The 20,398-nt window shown below is 44.6% G+C and overlaps 1 protein-coding gene across 1 annotated transcript in view; it reads right to left on the bottom strand.

Annotated features, from left to right (window-relative positions):
* Positions 1-20,398, bottom strand: part of LOC117221014 (uncharacterized) — a 404,219-nt gene that overhangs the window by 37,988 nt on the left and 345,833 nt on the right. The window contains exons 7-10 of the mRNA XM_033471570.2: positions 14,200-14,267; positions 13,850-14,110; positions 12,082-12,300; positions 6,455-6,695 (exon numbers count right to left, since the gene is read on the bottom strand). Coding sequence (XP_033327461.1) covers positions 6,455-6,695; positions 12,082-12,300; positions 13,850-14,110; positions 14,200-14,267 — 789 coding nt within the window. The remainder of the gene's footprint in view (positions 1-6,454; positions 6,696-12,081; positions 12,301-13,849; positions 14,111-14,199; positions 14,268-20,398) is intronic.

Below are 20,398 nucleotides of genomic sequence, written 5' to 3'. Positions count from 1 at the left end.
GAGTATACTCGTCATGATGCAAAATACTGTTGCTTCTTCGTGACGAGTATATTCGTCGTGATGCAAAATACTGTTATTTCCTCGTGACGAGTATACTCGTCGTGATGCAAAATACTGTTACTTCTCCGTGACACAAAATATTGTCACTTCTCCATGACGAGTATTCTCGTCGTGACACTTAAAATACTGTCACTTCTCCATGACGAGTATTCTCGTCATGACACTTAAAATACTATCACTTCTCCATAACGAGTATTCTCGTCGTGACACTTAAAATACTGTCACTTCTCCATGACGAGTATACTCGTCGAATACAGCTAACTAATTCAATGTCTCGCACAGTAATTTCCTTCACGAGAGTAACGAAGTGAATAATTTTCTGAAACGCCGATCCGAAGTTTTTGAAGTCGACAAATATTTTACTCACCAATAAAATATTCGGACATCTTGTCAACAGGAATATAACCTCTCGAGAATAACTCCATGAAATTTTGAAGATGTTATAGCGACTAGTTCACCGCCCAATAAGCGTAAAAATGTTTGCGAAACTTGCAAAAGGTTATCATTTTCAACGTTTCGTCTTTCTTCGTTTTTCGAACCGATTTTAACTATCGCGGAAATTTCGTTGCTCTTCGAATATCTGAACAAAAATTCGAATCGTTTGGTCGAACTTTCCGCACGATGACAGACCAGCTCCTCCAAGATCTCGAAAAATCGCTCGGTGAAAATTTTCGGAAGTCGTTTCGCCTGAAAAGATGCCCGAATATTTTTAGCGAGTAACTGGCACATCGGCAGCCGGTGCAATTATTTGATCCGGAGCGGATAAGAAAGTTAAGGAATGGTTGGGCCGTAATCACCGGGAAAACAGTGGAAGTCGCCGCACGATTTTACCGAGCTGGGAACCGCAAATAAATTAAAAATCGCCATTCATCGCGTGCGGGAAAACGGCGCCGGTTTCCAGGGGCTTTCCAGGTTGATTAAATCTATTCGAGATATTGTTCGGAAGGCAGTCACCGTTCTACGGGGACACTGAATCAGTTCGGGCCGCGGATCAGGCTAGATTCGACTAGATTCCTAATAGAGGTTAATCTGGTATCGATCTGGATCGCGATGATCGGCAGTGCACCGTGGTGCAGTCGGTCCAAAGTAGATTGAACACGATCCGGGCAATTTAGTGATTTTTGATACTGCGCCGGCTGGCGCAGACACGGTCCCATTCGAAACGTCGCAGCACCGCGACGAAAAATCGCAGATCGATTCTCGAACAGCCGTTTCAAAGAGGAGACCCCGCTCTTTGAAACCGCGTCAATTCCATCGCGAGAAAAAATGTCGTCTACTTTCTACAGATTTTCGAATTTGCCAAATCTCTGAAAGATCTTCCTCGGAATCTTCGAAAACCAGTTCTCAATTCCTGCATCCGTATTCGTCAGGGCAACGATGTATTTAAAAAAGGAAGAAAATAGTGCGAAAGAGGATAGTTTACCGTTTAAAACGAGCCCGAACGGACGGCCGCCGGATTTTTTCTCGCCGCGCTAGAAGCGGTCGAACGTTCGCCGATTTTCGGCAGCGTTGAAAATCAACGGATTGATTCCTTGAGATTCCGGCGGATCGTTGCGTGGCCGGGTGCATTAGCGATATTGGAAGAGTCGTAGGGGGATGAAAAGCCAACAGGCAGCGTCCAGGTTGTCGCAGGAACGACAGCTAAATACACCGGGGCCACCCGGTGAATGATGAAGCGGGACGTGCTCCATTATCGTCGAACGTTCTGCATAAATTATCGGCGAGCGGTGGCTCAGGGATCGATCGCGGTCGGATCGACGATCGAACGGGGCCGCGGCTCGGCCTGGAACCAGCCGATCTACCGCGATAAATCTCGAGGAGGTTCGTTTCGACGACCGGGAACGACGTCCCGTCCGAGATGAGGATGAAGCGGGAATAACAAGACGGAAGAGAAAAATGAATTTACAATGATTTACCGCGGGGATACCGTCCCCGCCTGTTATTATATACACGGGAGCAGCTTCCGTGACGGGAAGCCATTTTTCACGACGGCCACGAAGAATACTTACGGCCGGCTGACGTTTTAATCGATCTGTAAATAGCTGGTGGAAACGCCGGGACGCGACGCGCCAACCGCGCCGGCCCTGTTTCAACTATGGACATTGTAATAATAATTACGGCGCGGAATTAACGACCACGACGGGGAGATTCCGCGAAAAGCCGCCGTTGGCGTGAACTTTTTCCCCGGTCGCTCGTTTCCGTTCCCGTTTCGATCGGGAACTTTTCTAGACCGGCAATCTGGGCCCGGCCATCTCTCGGTCCCTATCAATTCACCGCGAAATTATACAACCTCCCCCCTCCCCCCTCGGCAAGAACTAGGCTAAGTGTGTCAATTACCGCGCGCCCATTAAACCGACGTCCGAAGTTTTCGACAAATTCGATAGTTTCCTTTTACCTGTATCGCGCTTCTTGACACGTTTCGATTGTACGTCGACGATGTCTTTAGCGCAGAGGTATGAATTTATTTCTGGAAATTAGTTTAGTTAAAAGTTAAGGAAATTCACGGAACCGTTTTCGAGCGAGCCATCGCGCTCTTCAAAATATAGAAAGTTTATTTCTATGGGTCAGTTATCGAGTCTGTTTTACCGTGCCTCTTTACTGTGCGCCGATTTCTGACTTATAGGATTTCCATTTCGTGTCACCCAGTGAAATATGTGCAATTGAATTTTGCGACTCGTGCAACGTTTACGTTTTAAACCATTTTTTAGATGCACTGTTCGGACGAAATTGTATCGTAGACAAATTTTGAACAGAAATTGGCCATCTTTGACCGACGATAACTCCGCCAAAAATCATCGCAGGATGATGACTTTCATTTTAAATTAAAGCTCGAAACCTCTACTTTAAGCGACTCGTGTATCATTTAAGCATTTAACAGTTAATACAGTTAACAGTTAAATACACTGCTCGACGAAATTGTATCATAGAAAAATTGTCAATAGAAATTGACCAAATTTGACCGATGATAACTCCACCAAAAATGATCGCAGGATGATGACTTTTCTTTTAAATCAAAGCTCGAAACCTCTACTTTAAGCGACTTGTGCAACATTTAAGCGTTTAATAGTTAATACAGTTAACAGTTAAATAAACTGCTCGACGAAATTGTATCACAGAAAAGTTACCAATAGAAATTGGCCAACTTTGACCGGCGATAACTCCACCAAAAATCATCGCAGGATAATGACTTTATTTTTAAATTAAAGCTCGAAACCTCTACTTTACGACAGTATTTCTATATTTGAAGTTTGACGCACCCTCGCCACTGTAACCCTTTGAAACGCGCAACACCGAGTCAGAAGACAGCGACTGATTTTAAAAAGTTTAAAAGATTTTAAACGCTAATTTTACATTTTTCGCCTGTAATTCTTGAGTTCGGTCGCGCCGCGCGAATGAAAATTAACGAACGGCAGACGTAGGCCAGCTAATACGTCCACTTTGTCTCATTTAATAAGCTCCGACGCAAAGGCAGTCGACTGGTTGGCTCACCTGTGCGCGGCCACCTCGGCTCCCATTTTTTATCGTGGCCGCGCTTGCACTCGCGACAGCGAACCCTTCTCTTCTTATTTCGCGAAATCTTCCGGGCTGATCTCCTCGCGCTTTAATATACCCGCGATTACGCGGCAGCTCGCGACTTTATGAGAACCGCCATGCAAGAGAACCCTCTGCTGCTGCTCCTCCCGCCGACAACGCCCTTCCTAGCGCGCGCGAGGAGCTGCCGCGGGTGCGGGGGGCGGGCGACGGTATTCTTTTATATCCACCGCGCAGCGGGTTTCACGAATTCATACTCTCGTGACGGATGGGAGAGAGCCCGGCGAGAAAATGACACCGGAGAATTGAAGAAGATTGCGCGGTCGACGAACGCTTTCTGGAAGCGACGAGAGTCTACACTTTACTGGAGCATCTGGGCGGGGACTCGATCGAGGAATGCTTATTGGATGAAGACGGTGGCCAGTGATCGGCCGCTGAATTATTTTGTTGGCCGTGCGGCTGATTGAATCCTCTGCAGAACTTATTCGGAGCCTGGAGAAGGCTAGGTGGAGGACTCAAAATATCAAAATGGAGGGCGACGATGAGGAAAGTTGATGGACCTTAAACGGCGCAGATGGATTGCGGTGTTCCTGGAGTTATTATAGAAGATGTTATATTTTTTGAGATAGTTCGGTGGATGCTAGTCTCCATAGGGTTTGTCTAATAGGCCCTAGAGTGGGGTGCCATAGTCTTCATGAACCTAGTCTGATGGATGCTGAAGGATCTTAGAAGACTCGAGGCAAAGTCGATGTGCGAGTTAGTAGTCAATATTCAGACTCATACAATTCGGTTTAAAAAAATCGTACGAAGATCATATTCGACTTATTTTGAAGGTTAAAGCTTCTACTTTCACGAAACGTAACTAATTTTCCATTAAAAAATTTTTCGACGTTACGTCGTCCTAGAATACTGCAGGCGAAATTGGCGACGTTCGAATAGTAGTCAATATTCAGACTCGCATAATTCGGTTCAAAAAAATCGTACAACGATCGTATTTGACTTATTTTGAAGACTAAAGCTTCCACTTTCACGGAACGGAACTAGTTTTCCATTAAAAAATTTTTTGACGTTACGTCGTCCTAGAATACTGCAGGCAAAATTGGCGACGTTCGAATAGTAGTCAATATTCAGACTCGCATAATTCGGTATAAAAAAATCGTACAACGATCATATTTAACTCGTTTTGAAGGTAAAAGCTTCCACTTTCACGACACCTGACTGATTTTTCATTAAAAAATTTGTCGACGTTACGGCGGATAGAAAACGACGTCTTAGAATATTCGAGACAAAACTGACTACGTCAGAATACTAGTCAATATTCACACTCGCGCAATTTGAATTAAAAAAATCGTACGACGATCAAGGTATGCTTATTTTGAAGGCCGAAGCCTCTACTTTTATATGCAATAACTGATTTTCTAAAAAAAAATTTTTCTACGAAATGAAGGATGGAAACATCATCCTAGAGACCTTCCTTTAAAATTGACGATGCTCGAACATTCGCCAACATACTTTCCGCTCGTTGCTGTAAATAGTCCAGGCTCAATCTTCTTCAACCTGACTGACCCTGGATTAACTTCAACCTGACTCAATGTCTCTCGATTAAACTCAGCCCGGCTGAACGCAGGCCTAACTTAGCGCAGGCTGACCAAACGCGTCGCTTTTCTACTGCCGCCAGGCGCAGGCCACGGCAGCCGTTCTCCCGGGCCACTTGCCCGAACGTTTTATCGCCTTCACCTTGTTTCAGTTTGATTGTTCCGTTTAATTTTAAACTTCGCGATACATTCAACCTCGGGAATTAGGTTCAGCGGCAGCGGCAACGGTGCTCAAGTGCACGGCGCGAAAAAGAGGAAAATAGGGCGGAAGCCCTTCGGCGCGGCGGCGTCGGTGGGAATTTATTCTGCGTTTATAAAGGCTGACCCGGCGAGCGAGTAAAACGTCGGAATTACATTTCTCTCTAACTGTAATTGATGATTTGCAAGCGTAAATTTCATGAAACGTATCCAATCAATTTTATCGGGGTGCGCGCGCCGAGCGATGCCGTGCGACTCTTTTTTTTCGTAAATGCCCGACAACTGCGAGCAATCGGACGAGCATTTGAAAACAGCCGTGTAACGGAACGCGTGAATGATTTCGACGTTCTCCCGCGGCTCTAGCGATTCGACACGACGAGATCTTCGCTGACCATGCTTAGAAAGGCTTTGATTAACTGGCCAACGAAGTTCCCGGATGTTTGAATAATCGGCTCCCGAAGTTCGGCCATGTTGGATTAACTGGTTGTCGAAGTTCGACCATGTTTGGCTAACCGGTCCCGGAAAGTTCCGCTATGATTGACAGCTGTTCCGTTGCCCTGTTGCTTAATTTGTACTTCCGCGGTTACGGAGGAACCGGAACAGCAGCGTTGTACCGAAAGAAACTGCGCTGCTCGCCGATGCTCGTTCATTATTCAGAAGCTTAAGGGGGGCCCCGGCGAGATCTCACTCGGCAGTCTTAGGAGGAATGTTCATTGACATTCCGACGTGCGCGCCGGCTAGGCGCAGCCAAAGTCGAGTATCTTCGTGCTTAATCCGGCGCGCGCTGTTTATTTATGCGAGCTCGAGTGTCTTCGGTATGTAATGAAGAGATTATCGCTGCATACCGTCATAATTACACGCGGTGTGTCTTACTTGAGCCTGCGCAACCGGAGCCGCGCTATTTATTATTCGCAGAGGACTGTGTTCCAGCTGCCGCGTGCCGAGATTCAGCAAAGTTTTATCGGGAATTGTATCGTCGGATGTCAGACACTTTGCGAAGATGCGTAACGATTTTCTACGAATTAAGGAGTTACGTTTTCGGTTCGTTCGGATTTTTCAGGGATACTTACCAGTCGACGGTGACCTTGGCGACGTACATCACCTGACTCTCTCTGTTAGGGTTCGAGACATGGTGGTAGCGGCGGTCGCTGAGCGGGACAATGGTGTGACAGACGAGACGAGTCTCGTTTTGATTAACTATTGTCAGGTTATTAGGCGCTGCCAGCAGTCGGGACGATATCCGATCCAAGGCTAGCCACAGCTTATTGGCCACCACCCAGGATGGATACTCGCACAGTTTTGACTGATTTTCTGAAACAAAGCATTAACGTTCGTTATTAAACAATATGGAAATACTTCGATTTTTAATCAACTGTAAAGATTTTGATTAGCTGTGTATCATTGAAAGGTGCAGTGGTATTAGAGCTACTAGTCGACGTCGCTATTTCGTTACGAAAAATCGTAAGACAATCATACTAGATTCATTTTCAAGGCTGAAGAGTCTACTATTTTATGCCCTAATTTATTTATCGTTGAAAAATTTTTTTATGGCTAGGCGAATGAGAAACGACCTAGAAAACATTCTGCTAAATTGGCGATGTTCGAGTAGTAGTCAATATTCAGACTTCTACAACTTGGTTAAGGAAAATCGTACGACGATCACATTCGACTCATTTTAAAGACTGAAGCTTCCACTTTCACGGATCGTACTTCATTTTTCACTAAAAAATTTTTCTACGACACAGCGGATAGGAAATGTGTTCTTAAAAGTCACGAGGCAAAATTGATGAAGTTGGACTAGTAGTCAATATTCAGACCGGCAGAATTCGGTTAAAAAAAATCGTACAACATCGAACGTGTACTCATTTTGAAGGCTGAAGCCTCTACTTTCATATACCATAACTGATTTTCTATATAAAAATTTTCCCATGACATGGAGAATGGAAACATAACCAATACTCTTCCTGCTCGTTGCTATAAATATGTTGATAGGAAAGAAGCCTACAAAAAAAATAGGAAGCCTGAAAAATAAATTGAATCTCTAACAGAAGTAAAAGATGATTGGACGTCGAAAAATGAGGCGGTAGTGATGACGGAACAGGATTTATTCTGTCCTCGAAATGATATAACTCCGTCGCTAACGCAGTTACTCCGACGTCGAAATGCGTAATACAACTGGAAACTCATTCCGGGCTCTTCAAGTTCGGCAAGTTCTCGGGCTGACAGCCCCAAACTGGTTGCAAACTTCGTCCTTTTTCGCTCTCCGTCCTTCGCGCGTCTTTATAATCGCGGAATCGATGGAAATCGAGAAAACGATACGGTCCCGATTATTCGAGCGCTCGCGTTTCCCCGTCGTCCCTCCGTATAAGGATCCACTCTAAAAAGAATCTTCTCGTAAAAATTTTCAACATCACTCGGAAATTGTTTGATCCTGCCGAAGCGATCCTGTCCACACAAATCTAATTAATGAAAGATCCGAAAAGCAACACACGCCGCGACCATTTTGAAAATAGATTAGCGAGCGGAGGGAGCGCCGATACTGCAACAGTGTCCGCTCTAAACATAATTCAAAGGGGCATTTACGGATCAACGATATCGCACGGCCGATCGATATATCGATCACGTTTAGTACAGTGCGCATACATCGGCGCCCGTGCATTTTTAACGGTCCATTAATTCGTGCCCAGTGATTGATAGCTGCGAGCAGTCGACCATCGACACGATAACTGTTTGCAGACGACAAAGCTGACGCCCGTTTATGGACGAGCTTTTGCGTTTTTCGTCGACCATTGTAAACACTAAGCTATTTTTTTTCTCTGGCACAATTTCCGGCACATCAGAGATACAGAGAAAATATCCATACACTTTTGATTTACCATCCTGTAAAAACGCTCGACGGCAATGGGAATGTCAAACCGTACAATGGGGGAAGGGGGGGGGGAGCGACGCGGGAGAACATGGGAAAACCAGCGCCACTGAAATTCCACCCGAGCCATTATCCGCTACAATGCTAACTCATATTTTAATATTCCCCAGCATCCACCGGCGCGCACTGCAATTTCGAATTTATTTCCCGGTCCGTTGTCGCTCCTTTCAACGGCGAATGAAATTCGATATTTATGTTTCGTCGTGTTTGATTAAGTTTGATCAAGTGGCCATCGAGGTTTGACCATGTTTGAGAGTGACAGTCGAAGTCTCGCCATGCCTGACTGAGCGATTTTTAAGTCTGACTGCGTTTAACCCTTTCGCAAGTTTGCATTCCTATTTTGACATTATCAAGTCTGATTTTATTTATAAGAAAAAATTATTAAATGATTTAATCTGCAAGATTTGTGCGATGGAATAATGTTCATAGAATGTCTGATCGTGGCTGGCTGAATCTACTTAAAACGATTACGCAGGGGTAATGTGTATTGTTAGTATGTATTCTTTTTGGAAATGAAATGCAATTTCATATGCATAAAATGCACTAAGTCATATCAAATGGAAGTACTGTTGATCAAGAAAAGCTATTTTTGATTTCAAGTTTAAATGGCTTCGAGTGCAAAGAATTAATTAAGTATCCTGTTTGACTAAGAAATGGTATTTAATGTTTGACCAGGTTTAATTAAGTGGTTTTCTAAGTTTGATCACGCTTGACTAAGTGGTATCTTAGGTTTGACCGTGTTTTATTAAGTGGTCTTCCAAGTTTGACCATGTTTGATTAAGTGGTCTCCTAAGTTTGACTATGTTTAACCAAGTGGTCTCTCAAGTTTGATCATGTTTGACTAAATGGTCTCCTAAGTTTAACCACGTTTAATTAAATGATTTCCTAAGTTTGATCACGTTTAAGTGGTCACCTAAATTTGATCATATTTGATTGAATGGCCTGCCAAGTTTGATCATGTTTGAGTAAGTGGTCTCCCAAGTCTGATCATGTTTGACTAAGTTCGACTCCTTCTAATCACGTGCACTTGAACATTTCACTATCTTTGACCTTTATCTCATCAGACTTCGCGAACATGTTCGCGACGTTTAACGATGTCCGACGAACAAAAGCAACAGCAATATTTCCAGCAGAGCCAAACGCGTCGAACGGAACGGTGTCGAAGGGAGAGGGACATCAGAGCGAGAAATGCTTTCGTTTGCTCCGCCGAGCCGGGAAAAGAGAGGCGAGAGCTTCGAGATTCCGGGGTTAATCCGCCTTCCGGAAAGTTTAAATGGAAGCGCAGACCAACGCCGTAGAACGGGGCTAGCGAAACATTCGAGTCGATGTTACAGCCCGCCGTTAACAAAAATCTCAATCTGCTTCGAAGCCGTTCGAATTCGACTCGTGGACAATGCGAAGTTTTATTTTCGTTAACTTCGTCATCCGTATATATAATATATATCGCGAGTAAATATTGCCCGCGATTGTTGGAGGAGGAGCCGAGCATTATCGGAGGCAATAAGTCCTCGGCCGATCGTGTATTCGGTATCGTCATCGGGGGAAATTACTTTCGGATTCAGAAAACGTCACCGGAACCTGGCACAGGCTACGCATGGCATGAAATAAATCTCGCCGGTGCTTGTACAGGCAGCGAGCAATCACTCATATATCCCGGAAATCCAGGGGAACGCGGTTCGCCACAAAGCCGGAAACAAGATCACCCCCATCTGATACCATTGTCTACTCGTAACGGCACTTATGGGTGCCCGTGTCGCCGCGACTAGGACAATATTCGGGAAGGCTCCGGAGCCAATCGGCGTAAGTTCGTTCACCTTAACATTGAGACCAAGAAGGATATTGCAGATTAACTGTAAAAAGGTAACGATGCCACTAATAGCGCAAAAAACAATTCTTGTTAGAATTAAGGAATTATTATCGATATTTAATTGTTCTATTTAATGCTTTCTATTTTCATTCCTTTCTATAATTTATTTGTTTCGTTTAATCATTCCGTGGTCGATGTTAGTTTATTTAAAAAGAAATCTGCGTTACTTATTTTCAAGGAAAAGTGATTTCACATTGCCAGTCGCATATTTCCGAATTTATCATTAATTATTCCTGGATCCACTGTAACCCAGATTGGGTAATTTAACCGCTGCAAAAAATCTAGATATTAATTCGACCAATATTTTTTATCTTGTTCACTTATAATTTATAATTATATTATTACTTTATATATTATATAATCTATAATTACATTATTACTTTGTATATTATATAATATATAATTATATCATTATTTTACATAGAATATAATTTCCATATTAAGAAAATTGTATCTATAATTACTAAGTCATCAATTATTATAATAATTATTAACTTTCGATATCGTCCCACGAGGACGATCTACGCGGAATGCGGCGAACTCGCGTACAGCGAGCCTCGTAGATAAAAAAACGCGAGGTATCGGACGTCCGGCAGAAATTCCATCGTGCGCGGATCGAACGACAGACAAAGATTCGGCGGGCGTTTAACGTCGAACGAATTCAATTCCAAGAATGTCGGACGGTTCGAGCTATCACCTCAATTTGGTTAACCGTGGCTGCAGCGCCAGAATCATCGCAATCTGGTAAGGTTACGTGCAGCTATGCGATACCATGGAATACCCCAAGTACCTGACATCGACCAACCCCCCACGGCCCCCGATATAGCACGCCGAACAAGAATCTGATCCGGTGTCCACGGACACCCTCATAGTTCACGTGCTCTTGTTCTTCGGGGCTGTTCCTATCACCGGCGGCGGCCGCCGTCATGCCACGATGCTTATCAGTTAACGATCTGCCGGTGGCGTTAGCGATCAGCTTCCGTGGAACGCGTCGCGGAGTCTCGACGGTGCCCGGGCGTCAATCCGATCTACCGATCGCTACCAAGGAATACCAATTTGGAAGCAAGCCGATCCTTGCGATTCTTTCAGTGGCGAACGCATGATCGCGTAACGAAGATCCGATAGGGTCGATTTTGTTTTTTAATCACAATTTTCGATTGATCCATTCACTGCGGGATATAAAAAACAAAAGTGGACAATTTGAGAAGGGGAGATGCGATTATTCGAGCCTCGCGGCTCGCTTTTACAGTTACCGATCGCCAATGATCGTGTCTGCTATTCCCAAATTGTCCATTTTTGCTTACAAGCTGAGGGACAATTGGGGAGAATTTACTGTACTCGTAACAGACGTCCATCACGAAGCGTCTGTTAAAGGTACATTATTAAAAAGAGAAAGGTTTTATTTATTATTATTTGCTTAGTATGATTTTTTACTTATTATTATTTTACTTGTTACTCTTATAATTACACTTACTATTATTTTGTACTTTTCACTATTTTTTGCTTATGACGATTTTTTATTTATTATTATTTTGTACGTATTATTGTTCATTTAATTAAAAGAAAAAAGTAATGTTAACGTGGAGAACAGATTTCTTCAAAATAGGCTTGTCAATGAGTGCGTCGAGAACACTTTTATTGAAAGTAAGTGTGTATAATCACTGACGTATTGTCTGACCACGTTTGACGAAGTTTGAGGCCGTTGGACGTACATTCCGACGTCACCGAAACAGGCAAATAGACGCTGATATCTTGTCCGACCACGTTTGACGAAGTTTGACAAAGTTTGACGAAGTTTGACGAAGTTCGAAACCTCCGGGCTTGCATTGGCAAATCAACGAGATCTAACCCCGACCAAGCAAAGCAAATATTTGAAGAGAAATGTAAGGTATGTCGTCACTCACTCTGCGTCATCTTGTAGTTTCTGTCAGCGTCGTTGACCCTGAAGCCGGTGCACCCGGCGTCCGCGCTCTCGGCAACGTCCCATGACGTGTTGGACGTCTGCCGATAGATGAAGCACCGGTAGCTGTCCTCGTCGTTGGTCTTCCGTGGCCCGTAGAGTCGGGCGACCAGATTGTGCGTGCTGCCATCCTTCCACGTGGCGAAACACTCGAGCTCGAGGTCTGCGGCACGGGAATTGATTCGTTTCTATAATCACGGCGACGGCAACAGACGATGGCGAATGAATTACCAACGATCGCCCGGCCGAAAGTTACGGTCAGCAGCGTTTTACACGGTGATAAAGCATACATCGCCGTCGAGGGTGAATTATACACGCGTTCTACTGGCGACCGTGCCACCTCTCCTCCTCCCCGCCCCCCTCCCTCCCCCGGATGCCGCGGCCCCATAGTCAGCCGCGGAAAATCGTTTCGAGAATCCGAGCAACAAATGGTAATTGACAAGACCATTAATCATTTACCGCGACGCCGAAAGCTTTATTGACCGTTACAGGTCTCCGGTGTCGTGTTAATCTACGTCGCGACTGAGTATTATTAACGAGGCAAAAATCGGACGGTACCACTTAACCGGATCGAATAATCATCTTCATTAGGCCGGCCAGAACGGCCCGTCACAGACGGTTCGGCTCGGCCGCGAAACTGTTCGACACGCTGCTGGGACCACTAATCGTACTATCGGATAGAGATACGCGAGATCGCGATCGTATTAACTTAGTCCAGGTCTCGCGGGACCTAAATTTATACGTTCTAGGGAACCTAATCTTGCAGGTTGTACCTTCTGGGGACCGAATTTCGCAGGTTCTAGTTTCCGGTGACCTAATTTCGCAGGCTGTAAATTCCGGGGATATAATTTTTGCAGACCCTAGATTTTAGGGACCTAATTTTTCTTGCAAGCTGTAACTTCCAGAGACCTAATTTTTACTTGCAGACTCTAGATTCCAAAGACCTAATTTTGCTGGCTCTAGCTTCCAGGGACCTAATTTTGCATGCTCTAGCTTCGAGGGATCTAATTTTGCAATTCTAGCTTTCAGGAACCTAATTTTGTTGGGTCTAGCTTCTATGGATCTAATCTTGTAGGTTGCACCTTCCAGGGATCTAATTTCACAGGCTCTAATTTCTAGGGACCTAATTTTACAGTCTCGAGATTCTAGAGACATAATTTTTGCGGACTCTAGATTCTAGGGACCTAATTTTATAAGCTTTAACTTTCAAAGACCAAAATTCCAAGATCTCTTCTATAGTTGCGTCTACATAGGTCTAGCTAGGTCTGATTAGGTCCACGTTGAGTCCAGTTACATTTGTCTGAATCTAATTAAGTCTGACCATGTTTAATTAGATCTGATCCAATCCAGGCAGCTCTAGATACAGCACAGCTCCATTTATAGCAACGAAATCTTGAGCAATGCCTGCCAACTTCTAGAGTTCTACTATAGGTCTAAATAAATAGGTCTAAATAGGTCAAGTGAAGTCTACTTAGGTTGGATAACGTCTAGATATATCTAGTTAATTTCAGGGCATCTCTGGTTAGTTCTAGCTGGAAGCAGATAGTTCTAGGTATCCCTAGTTAGGTCTGACCAGATCTAGATAGGTCTGGTTACACCTACCTTGGTCCACGTAGATCTACGTTAACAATTTCGAATCTTCAGCAAGCAATCTAACAAAACACACACCGAAGTTCCCGAATGTCTTCGGATTGTCAAAGGACGGTACGAACCGAATCTCTCGGACGACTTGACGTTCGGGCAGGCCTGATACCGCAGCAACAGCCGGGACTCCTGTGTGCAGGTCTCGGCGGTGGACGACGGCGAGTTGCACTCCTCCTCGCCGCGGGTGTAGGAGAACTCCAGGGGTCCTTTGAAAGGACAGGGCATGGGAGTCGCCCCGGTGCGGAACAACGAGATCAGGCTGGTGTCGCTGGCCAGCTGGCTGCACATCTCAGTCAGGCCGGGCTTAGGCGTCGCCGGTGTGCAGTACGCTGAAACGGGAACCGATCAATCTCTGACAGTGCCGGGAGACCTTGGTGTCTGCCAAGAATGAGAACTAACGAGCCCGGACGGTACTCACATTCTTTGTATTGGAGGACGTTCGGGTGCTTCATGTGCATCGACATGCAGCGGTAGCACTTGTATATCCTGGAACAGAGGTGGAAATTCGTCTTGGTTAAGCAGGTCGATGGTTCTGCAGGGTAGTCGAGATCGTCGAATCGTTGCAATAATTTCGCGGAATTGCTCTTTGGATTTGGTAGAAAAATGAAGGACTTGGGAACAGGATAATTAACTGTAATCGTATCCCCTATTCCCAAGTTGTCCATTTTCGTTTCTAAGCTCAGGGACAATTGGGGAAGCCTCGAAGTTTCAAATTTTTGAAACAATTCTTGATATTCAAACTGCTATAACTTTGAGCAGAAAAATGATACAACGATGGAACTTGGCTCATTTTAAAGCCCAAAGTGTCTACTTTCAGAAACCATTCCTAAATTTTTTTAACAAAATTTATTTGCGACACAGTGCATGGGAAACCTTGTTCCAGATTTCCCACGAAATTTCTGACCCTCGAAAAATCGTCGATATTCAAAATACTGTAACTTCGTGAACAAAAATCACAGAACAACGAAATTGAACTCATTTTAAAGCCCGAAATCTCTACTTTTTCCGCGTTTACTTCATTTTCGTCGAAAAAATTGTACGAAGACACAGCACGCGGGAAGCTGTAACAATGTACATCAGACCTCAACGAGCCGCGAGGCTCGAATAATCGTATCCCCTCTTCTCCAATTGTCCATTTTTTGCCGGATTTCATCAAAATAACCGATTTCTGCTTCTTTTTTTTACAACTGCTAATGCCATAAACATATTTTCACGAAAAATAACTTCTTCGTCCGAACATATATTGTAACAAAGCTCGTAAAGAGTTCGAATAAGTTGAATCTTGTTGGTTCTGGTTTAGTTCTCGGTAGTTCTGGCGTTAAACGAATAGAGATCAAGCGAATTCGAAAGCGCGATGTTTCTTCGTCGCGGACTGTATTGCGGCAGCGCGGCGCAGCCATTTTCCAGGGTAATCGCGGCGCTGGCCATGAAGTATATCGCGCTGACGGACAGAAACAAAGGTAAACTTCGTCCGGAGCCAGCAGGAAAGGAGGCACCCGGAGTGAGGAACATCCCCGCGGAGGGAGAGGGCACGGCGCAAGCAGGGCGAGCAAGGCGGAGGTTGCACGAAGGAGCGGAGCCAGGAAGAGAAGGAGACTTCGGGAGAAGGTAGGAGTTGCAAACCGGAGCTAAGTAAGCAAGGTGCCAACTAGTAGGGACACAAGACAAGCTCCAAAAGTTTTAAGTAGCTACGCGATACTACTTGGACCCAGCCACCGGTCCATTCATCCCCTCCCCTCTAACCGCGCCGGCTGTCTCTATTGCGCCTCGCAGTTTGTCTTCTCAACATGTACAAATACCGGCGGAATGTGTGCACGCCCACGCTGCACCGCCAAGCGGATTGCGCGGCCTTATTTTTGGCGGCTGCTCGGACATCTTCGGGCACGGGCCACCGCCATTTTCTTCCGCGTGGGTCCTACAGCTCCAATCGCGCGGCGAGCGCGCGCGGGTCATTTGGCCAATTAATTCCGACCGCTGGGAAATGTTCAGAGAGCTCTCGTGTTGGGTGGCATTTTTTAAGGAACTGGTGAACAAGAGCAATGTCGTTAGCGAGCTATTGTTTTCGCGACTGCTCGACGAGGTACGGATAAATTAATTGATTAATTTTGGTCGCGAGGATATTTTTAGCGAAGCTTTGAGCCGGGTACCATTTTTGGGAACAGTCGAAGGAGAATAACGTCGCGAGTGGGTCATTGTTTCCTGAAATTTCCAGCGAAGCAGAAGTGAATTAATAAGTGAAATTTCATCGCAGAAAAATTCTTTGTTAGGTCGCAGACCAGGTGCCATTTTTCGGTGAACGATTGAAGCAGAATAATGCCATTGACGAGCTAATGTCTTTGCACTAATGTCATCGAAATGCTGAACGAATTATAGATAAATTGATCAGTTCACTTCGGCCACGAGAATATTTTTCGCGAGGCTTCGAACTAGGTACCATTTATAGGAACAGTTGTTAAAATAAGAGAATAACTTAACTGCGGCCGCGACAAAATTTCTTGTCGAACTAGACACCGTTTCCGGGGATCAGTTTGAAACAGAATAACGTCACGAGGGTGATGTCTCAAAGTTGGGGGTGCCATTTTTTAGGCAGCGCCGGAGCATAGAGCAACGTGATGAGTGAACGGGGCCATTATTTTCACGAACGCCCGAAACAATTTCTTCCTCGAGTACATTATACCGAGTCGGATACGGTGATATTTCTCCGGTTAGAATTTTACGTAGAGGAATGTGTGCCAAATGATGCAACACCGGGCATCCCGATAAATCTTTTACGGCCCGAGTTTTACCGTGAGGGACGCGGATCGTTTTTCCGCGCGTTTATCGGGAGTCACTCGTCATTTAAATGCACCGTACGCCGAATTGGTTCCAAAGCGTAAGATCAATGGCAGGAGCATAAAAGTAGTCTCGAAAGACAAGCGCATGTGTGAAATATCTGCGGAGCCGGGTATCGATACAGGAATCGACGGTTCGAAACGTTTCGGAACACAAATACCCGTATCCGACCGATCGTTCATGCATCGTAAAAAGAATACCGAGAGACGTATTTGGCAATCTGTGACATTTACAAATAGCTCGGTCTCGCGTATATCGTGAGCAGCGCAGAGTCGGTTCACGGTTTCAATTTACAAAGAGGGTCTCCTTTTCCCCAACGCAGATCACACAAGAAATCAAACGACTCATCGGTAAAATATTTTTTATTGAAAATCTGGTACTCGAGATAAAAAACGTTCTGCTAAACTGACGATGTTCGAGTAGTAGTCAATATTCAGACTCCCACAATTTGGTTAAAAAAAATTGTGGCACAATCGGATTAGACTCATTTTGAAGACTAGAACCTGTACTTTCATAAACCGTAACTAATAGTTCGCTAAAAAAAAATTTCTATGATAGAACGGATGGGAAATGTCGTCGAAGAAGACGTTCTGCTGAATCGACGATGTTCGAGTAGTAGTCAATATTCAGACTCCCACAATTTGGTTAAAAAAAATCACCGGGCAATCAGACTAGACTCATTTTGAAGACAAGAGCCTCTACTTTCATATGCCATAGCTATTTTTCGTTAAAAAAATTTTTTATGATAGCGCGGATAGGAAAGGTCGTCGAAGAAGACGTTCTGCTAAATTGACGATGTTCGAATAGTAGTCAATATTCAGACTCTCGCCATTTCCTTAAAAAAAATCGTATGACGATCTAAGTGTACTCATTTTGAAGGTTGAAGCATCTACTTTCGCACGTCGTATCTTGTTTCGTGCTAAAAAATTGTTCCAAGACGTGGCAGATGGGAAACATCGTCCTAAAAAAAAACTTGCCGAAAGACTCATCTTACAAATTTCTTCCTTTCCTCCCGTTCATCTTAATCTTTCGTCCGGTGCAGCACGTCGCGATATGATCGTTCATCAACTGAGAACGATTCGTTCGTTTCTGCATGGATGAATTCACAGTGAGCCAATTAGCAGACGTGACGCGTCGAATCAGCGTCGCGTTTGCATCATCGGTAATTACAAAAAACATTAAACAGTCGCCGGCGCTCCGCCGAGAAACGAGCTACGGTTTAGCTTTCATCGGGATCGTTAATTTCTTCGAGTCAATTAGAGCTAATTACCTTTCGCCCAGAAGCGCGAGCATCGCCGCGCGCCACGGCTGCTCTCCTCCGCCTTTTAACGTGAGAAATTGTAATAACGCTTGTCTGGTCGTGGATCCCTTACGATTCTGTACATCTTATGGGAGACATTTCGCTGGAACACGCTTACGTGCTGGGCATAATTGCTGAGACCGTAGCGATCCCACTCTCTGATCACTGTACAACGTGCTACTTGCTTATTACACGAGCCGGGCTCGCATCAAGCTGCCTCTGGTATTGATCTGTTCTTACCGGTTGTAACAATCCAATAAATTCCGAAGGAACTGATTGCCTGATCCGACAGGACTTAATTAATATTAGCTCGTCCGAATCTGATCTAAGTTGCACTCTCTTGGTATTTATGAGAACTCTGATAGCGCACGATCAGACAGAACTTGGTCAAAAATAGAATCTGAATTCAAGTTAATTTGTTTCACTTGAACTGTGATGCTATCCAATGAGACAGGATTTAATTGTCTGATCATTGTCTGACTATTATCTTGAACTCTGATAGTATCCGATAAGTATAAACTTGTCTGAAACTGATCTATAAATTAAATTGTCTGACGCCAATGATTTTTAAACTGTGATACTATCTGATCAGAATTAGCATACCTGTATCCGACCGAAGTATAATTGTGCGATTATAGTCTGAACTTTGACTTGAATTCTATCAGTATCCGATCAGAATTCGCTTGTCCGAACATGATCCAATTTAACTTCCGCGACCAATGATTTGACCTCCGACGCTATCAGACCACGCATCGGTCCGAAAACCGTAGCGTCCGGTGCAACGTTGCAAATTTCTCTCGGGAAACGAAGCGGCGTTGCGGCGGGCGCAGGACGCGCCCGCGTAAGTAACATTTTGGGGGGTTAATGGCAAAAAGAATGCACCGATACTTCGTTGTCCGAAAAAAATACACCGCCCACGGCCCCGAACGTTTCTGTTTTCCATATTTCAAATTTCGCCCGGCTAGAGAGAAAACAATTTTCGCGTAACAGAGAAACTCGTTACTCTGGAATAAATTTCGCGAGTGCTCTGGCGGTCGCGGGTCGGGCGCTGATCGGGCCGGGTCGTCGGCAGGCGAGAAAAAAGCACGCGCCCAATTTTTAATCAAAATGCCTTTCGCCGGGCAGAAAATCGGGGCCGGCGGTGTTGCCGCTGCGCGGCAAATAAATTCGTCCGTTCGAGAAGGTCCGCCCGTCGATGGAAACTTAATTACCGAAGGAAAAGTCGCGATGCGAATGTTCCGTCGGGTCGACGGAAGTTCTGCAGCTAGGGCGGGCACGCGTGCATCCAGCCGGGGCTCAAAGTGGTGGCGGCCACGCGACGGAATAGCGGACGAAGCACGCCTGATGGTGGACTTATTGCAACCGGAAGCTCTCCAGAGCCGAAAAACTTCGCCGCCGAGCCGCTGACACGATTTCTCTCGTTACCGTCACGCCGCCGGTCCATTTGCACCGTCGCACAGCTAGCCGGGAACACATTTTTCCTGGCCGAAGTCGAATTCGTGGAAGTTTCGCGATTTGAACGGAATTTTTGTTATTACTCGATCAGTAACCCCTCCGCGTGTCTTTCACTTTAAATAAGTGTCTGACAGTTAACTTCGTCTTTCGGTAAAATTTTTCGGTACGTAATTTTGTATAAATTTAAATTTAAAGAGGAAACATGTACGATCATTTTGAAATTTATTTTTTGATTTTGTAATACTTGCCGAAACGAATGAAACATCCTGTTCTACCGTAATCTTGAACTTTCAAACTACACTGAAATCATTTTCTCCGGGAAAAATCGGTTTCTTTCTTAGCAAACTCCGAATCTCTGCAAAGATGCACAGTGAAATCTCAACATTTCTTTCCACGAGCAAGCGAACTCCGGCTTAGCTTGTCGCCATTTTTCAAATTCACAGCCGTCTGCAGAGTTTACGAAATTTTTTTGGTCCACGAAACTTTCGTCACCTTAAAGCAGCGAGTTCGCTTTTTTTAATGAGACCAAAAATATTGGCTTGCGATTTTTTTCTTCTGTTTTATGGTAGTTTAAATCGGAGGGGTGAAATTTGCACTTGTTGTCCTAAGTCGTCGAGTCATGAAACGAGGGTGTTGTTAAAGTGCTTTAACTTCGTGCAGAAACATCGCAAGATAATGAGCCTCGGCTCATTTTAAAGGGTATAAAGTAAGCTTTCGAGCTACCTGAGTCATTCTTTAGCTAAGTTACTGCGTTGATAGCAGCTGCGATTTCAGTAACAAGGGTCATTTTTTGACCATTTTCCATGTTTACGGACCAGTGAAGAGAGTGACAAATTTTTATACGAATTGGTACGATGGTAATCTTAAAGGGTGAAGTTTGCTCTTTCCAACGAGCTCAAAAAAGTCGTTCAACGATTTTTTTATACTAATCTACAGCCATCCGAGTAAAAGTATTCTATCGATACTGAAAATGAAAAATCGAAGGATCCCTATTTCGAAACTTGCCCTTTTTCAAAGTTCTATAACTTCG

The sequence above is a fragment of the Megalopta genalis genome, chromosome 5 (genome assembly GCF_051020955.1).
Source record: "Megalopta genalis isolate 19385.01 chromosome 5, iyMegGena1_principal, whole genome shotgun sequence".
NCBI classification, from domain to species: Eukaryota; Metazoa; Arthropoda; class Insecta; order Hymenoptera; family Halictidae; genus Megalopta; species Megalopta genalis.
This window is presented reverse-complemented; position numbering and strand designations above follow the sequence as displayed.